This window comes from Primulina tabacum, chromosome 17, assembly GCF_025594145.1.
Source record: "Primulina tabacum isolate GXHZ01 chromosome 17, ASM2559414v2, whole genome shotgun sequence".
Lineage (NCBI taxonomy): Eukaryota > Viridiplantae > Streptophyta > Magnoliopsida > Lamiales > Gesneriaceae > Primulina > Primulina tabacum.
The window spans coordinates 26,110,357-26,115,990 of record NC_134566.1 but is presented as its reverse complement, the minus strand read 5'-3'; the positions used below and the strand labels follow the sequence as shown (position 1 = coordinate 26,115,990).

Genomic DNA, 5,634 nt, shown 5'->3' with positions numbered 1-5,634 from the left:
TATATTGTTTCTTGTTTGGCTGATTGTTATTGTGTTGTTGCCTCTTGCGCTACAATTCAAACTCAATGTCCCTCAAAGCTTACTCAGACCTGAATGCACAAGTGGTAGCAGTAGCATAATCCAATGGATGCATCATCATAACATTATTTCGTAAGGTAGGTCGTAGACCATCCATGAAGTGTCTAAGCTTCTCTGCAGAATCCCTCGCAATAAGTGGTACAAAGTGACAACCCTTATCAAATTTCTTCACAAACTTCGCAACAGTCAAGTCTCTCTGACGGAGGCTCATAAACTCCCTCTTCAGTCGCCCTCTAAGGAAGCATCATCCCTCAATAGATAAGTGAGCATCCCCCATATTCAGGTGGCGAAAGTGTACCTCGAGTGAAAGAATCCAGCTCTCAGCAGCAGAAGAATCGGTAGTGCCAGAATATTCCTTTGGCCCTAGCCTCCGGAACTGATCATAGATATCCTGTGGTGGCCTAGGTATCTGCTGTAACTGCTGCTGCTGTATCTGCTGCCCGAAGAAATGAGCCAATCCCTCTAAAGCACGAGTAGCAGCATCCCCTGGAGGTGGTGGTGGGGGTGCATTCCCTTGATGGTTCACGATGTTCTCGACTTGATTCTAATTAACAGGGGCACGTTTAGAAAGCATTTTATCTGAACGTTTTCCAAATTCTAACATAGCCAACATGCATTTAAAAATCTAAGTTTCTATTCATGTGACATATCCTTATTCATTTAGCAATTTAAGCATAGAAAGCATATATACTCAAAAAGCTAGTAAACATGTAACATAAACATATTTCTCATGTCGTCATGCAGGTAACATCAAACTGAATCATATAAAGCATGTAAAAACTTACAAATTTGAGGCTTGACGACCGATCTTTCCGGCGCTGATGGTGGCACAACCTTTTACAGGACCTTTGCTCTGATACCAACTGAAACGTCTGCCATTTTTATTGCTTAAAATGTGCTAGAAATTTTTTTTTAACATGCAATGGCCGAACCCTCAATACTCCATGAAAATATTTTTATAAAATATTTTGCACCATTTTAATTCAACAACCAACTAGTATTTGAACACCCAAAGAAAATTGTCAAAACATGGAATCGTCACTTGTTTTACCAAACTTAATAAGCAATCAATGTGAAAACTATCATCCTCTCAAAAGCTTAAATAAATAGTCTTAAAAATCTTTTAACGTAAATCGTAATCATAAATCATAATCGCGGAAAAGTAGAAGCGCTGGTCCTCGGGTCGTGTGCACCTTCAGTCCAGTCAGGTCAACCATCAAGACCTCCCTCAAACTCACCTGCATCCATCACACCTAGTGAGTCTAAAGACTCAACACACCATAATCTTGATAACAATTAACACGTATAAAATCACATGCAACAGTGAAAGATACTTTTACGTAAAAACAACATTTTCTTGACATGCATAACATAAACCTCAACCTTTTTCCTTTACCTCATTCATAACATGTATCCTTTTATCATGATCATAATTATTTTCCTTTTTATTGAATTTAGATCGTTAATTGTGACTTTCCTCATCCTCAAAAAGTCGATGGATCCATCTACATGTAACCACAGTACTGGGCGACGGGGACATCAGCGAAGATTTCTCGTCCACCGAGCCTTGGCCTATCCTCATCGAATGGAAATACGATCGTCGGGCTCCCTCTGGGGCCTTTTCCCATAAATGGGCTCCCTCTGGGGCCTTTTCCTTCACGACATCCTCATTCTTATCCTCATATCCTCAATAGTCACAATTACTTCACTTCATTCAACATTTTACCTTTTCATCACTTCATAAAAATCATGCATTTAATATCATTTTCCTTTTAAAAACAAGCATGCAAAATATTCATTTTAACTTTATCGTTTCGTCGTAAATTCCATAAATGAATCGTAAAATTCCATGAACCTTTAACATAAACATTTTAGCATAAAAAATCCTTAAACATTCAAAATAATCATAATAGCATGTGAAACAGCATTTAGGGCACTGACATGACGTTTATTAATTTTTAGGTGTAAAATGACCGTTTTACCCATAGACATAAAATTCCTCGTTTTTGACTTTTTTCTTGATTTCATTTACTCTAACATGTCCCAAATAATTATTTAAGCCTAAATTAAAATTCCCATAATTTTATTTAGTTTAAATACTAGACTTTTTAATTAATTCGTAATTAGTCGTTTTGAAGGTGTTTTAATCCCGAAAAATTCCAAACTTTATTATAAACTACCTAAATTCAAAACTTAGATTTTCATGATTATTTTAGCCCTCGTGAACCACAACTCGAGTCCTGTGAGCCGTGTTTTGATTTATTTTATCTTTTAAAAACCCTAGATCTACGTTTGAATCACCAACGAGCCATGCTGGATTTTCGTCGAGCCAAGCTCGAGCCATCAAGAGCCAACCCCTTCCCAGCCCCCTTAGGAACCTCCTGGACTCACGCTAACCCCTAGGACCTGAACCTAAGTTGGAAACCGAACCACTCCAACCTGCACTCAAGCTGGCCGAGACTCTTAGTGCATAAGGACTCCAAGTTTGTGAGCCTAGGACCCTGGCCTTCGGCCCAACCCATGAACCAGCATGGCGTGCACCCACCTAGGACCCTTAAACTTTGACCTAGCCCGTTCAGAGCTCCCTAAACCAGACCCTGGCTCCCCGCGTGCTGCTGCACTAGAATCGCGCAGCACGCCCTCTCGGGTGGGACTCCTAGCATGGCTAGGACTCCTTCCCCATCCCTTAACTCGAGTCCTAGCATGGCTAGGACTCTACCCTTGACCCTTCCCGGACCCTAGCCAAGCCCTGACCCCAGCCAAAGCCAAGCCGAGCCCAATGTCGCCAATACCGAACCAACTTGAACACATGACAAGAACTTTTGCACCAGCCTTTGTTTGCTTGTTCTTTTGTGATTTCCGTGAGTCTAGTGTGTGTGATAGGACCTTAAATCAGGCATAAACCTTACTTGATCATAACCTAACCTCATGGCAGCCCCTTCACGTGTACAGAGCATGATTTTGGATCAAAATTCATAAGTTTAGGATATGTATGAGTAATATTTCGAAAATAATAATAAGATTGTCATACTTTTCATAATAATTGAAAGGAATATTTTATTCCTAATTCAATTAAGATTTTATTTCGATTTTGCACTTCAAGACTAAACTGATAGATTTACCTTCCTAGATAAAGTGAATCCTATTATCAGGAATTATTTAATTAATTTAGGATCATATCTATAAGATATAGGGTAGTCACTTTGATTTAGAGTTTGATTCCTATTAAACTCTAGTTTCCTTGTTTAGAGGTGGAAAGATCTATGAAGATATAGGTCAAGAAAAGGTACTATATATATGTGGTTCATTTATCAAAAAAGTGTGGAGAGATGCTGGGAAATACTCTGACGGCTACAGGAGCTTTGCTGAAGTATATTCAGTTTTTGAAGATTTGCTTGAGGAGTGAGGCTCGTCCGTCTACCTTGTGACTGTGTTGCTGATTGGTGTTGCCAACACTCAAGAACAACACTGACGCAGAGTGTTGATCGAAGAGTGGCTTCGTTTGGTTTTATGCAACACGCTTTTCGTTTCATGCATCTAGTATTTATTTTGAGTGTTTGATGCATGTTAATTCCTTAAAGTGTCAAGGAATTGAGTTTTGTTATTTTCACTAGTATTTTTTTTGGTTTAAACAATTTACATAATTTTTCTAGTGAAATTTTTGCCATGAGGTGCTGCACAAGTCTTTGTACTTGTGCAAAATTTAATCTATGTGTTTATTTAGTAACATTATATCTGTGTTAAATAATAAATTTCCGCTGCCGTGTTGTGTGCTGGTGTTGTCAACACCAAGCACAACACTCGATCCTGATATATTAGTTTTTAATATTTATTTCCTGTGAATTTGTGCGCAATAATTCTTTCAAGTGGTATCAGAGCCATCACTTGATACACTAAGTGATTGATTCTGTTGTTCGTACAGGAAATACACTGATAACCCGATGGATTCGTTAGCATCAAGCACTGCCTTTAGACCACCAGTCTTGGATGGTTCAAACTATGCCCTCTGGAAAGTTAAGATGAGGATGTACATCAAATCCATCGAAGAAAGGGCTTGGCAACGAGTCTTAGATGGTTGGTCTCCGCCGAGGACAGTTGACAATGATGGTGATAGCAGAAGTAAACTAGAGAATACATGGACCAATGATGAAGTCCAAACTTCAAACTTTAATTCGAAGGCACTAAATGCTATATTTACCTCTGTTGACGTCAATATGTTCAGTCTGATTACCAACTGCATTTCTGCCAAAGAAGCCTGGGATATACTTCAAAAGCACTGCGAAGGGTCTGAAAGTGTTCGCAGAACCAAACTCAGGATGTTAACCTCTAAATTTGAAAGCTTAATGATGGAGGAGGACAAGAGTATTGTGGAATATGATCGTAGATTGCGTGATATTGCGAATGAGGCCTTTAGTCTTGGTGATTCTATGTCAAATGAAAGACTGGTTAGCAAGGTCCTGAGATCCCTACCTGAGCGTTTTAATATCAAAATCTGTGCTGTTGACGAATCCAAGGGACACCTCTACACTTAATTTGGAAGATCTAATTAGCTCTCTCAGAACATTTGAGATGAATCTAGACCTACAGAAAAGAAATACTGGGAAGGCTGTTGCTTTACAAACCACTGATGATTCTGTGAATAGCCTAATTCAAGAGGCGAAGGATTCTGATCTTGGTGAGGAATCAATCTCCTTAATCACAAAGAAGTTCGGCGACTACCTAAAAAGAATGAGAGATAAGAAGAAGATTGTATCAACATCAAGACCACAATTTGTTCCTTTTGAAAGGAATAAAATAACCGCAATAACTCAAGGAAATTTCAGATCGAAAAATGATTAATCAGGTCGAACAGAAAAAAGAAACTTGATTCAGTCCAATGTCAAGAATGCTCTGGATTTGGCCATTATGCAAATAAGTGTGCAAACCGACTCCGCAAAAATAAAAACATGGCAGTCTCCTTAAGTGATAATGATTCCGATGAAGAATGCGACTTAAAGGAAGGAGATGATTCCACTTCACTATCTGCCATTTAGAAAGATATATACAAACTGCAGGTCAATCCTTTTGGTGTTGCCACTGCTGTTGCAACACCAGGCTGCAACACTGTGTCAAAATCGTTATGTCTTAATGCCAAATCATTGGAAAACACTGATGTTGACAAAATCCAGGAGACTGACCATGAAGAGCTCACCGTTGAGATTGTTCAGATGATGTACGAAGAACTTTATGATGACTGGCTAAAAAGGAATGAGACAAACACAATAGTTCAAAAGAAAACACTGAATTGAGGAGTAGCTTGTCTCGACTGGATGTTTTGCTGAGTAGGAAAGACCTGGAACTGTGTAAAGTCAATGACGACCTTGAAAAGGCATCAAAGACACTTGCAAAATTCAACTCAAGCACATCCAAAGTTGACACAATGCTAACCATGGGAAAGGACGGAAGAACTGGTCTTGGGTATGTTGAAAGTATATTTGAACACGATGACACATCCAACGCTGGCTCAAAGATTCCAATATTCGTAAAGGGTGTTGAAAACTACACTGTCCCCGTAAT

The 5,634-nt window shown here is 39.1% G+C and overlaps 1 protein-coding gene across 1 annotated transcript; it reads left to right on the top strand.

The window, feature by feature from the left end:
* Positions 1–3,407: 3,407 nt before the first annotated feature.
* On the top strand, positions 3,408–4,610 carry LOC142530614 (uncharacterized). Its single transcript, XM_075636437.1, has 2 exons — positions 3,408–3,448; positions 4,001–4,610. The coding sequence occupies exons 1-2, from the start codon at positions 3,408–3,410 to the stop codon at positions 4,608–4,610; spliced, it is 651 nt and encodes a 216-aa protein (XP_075492552.1).
* The last annotated feature ends 1,024 nt before the right edge of the window (positions 4,611–5,634 follow it).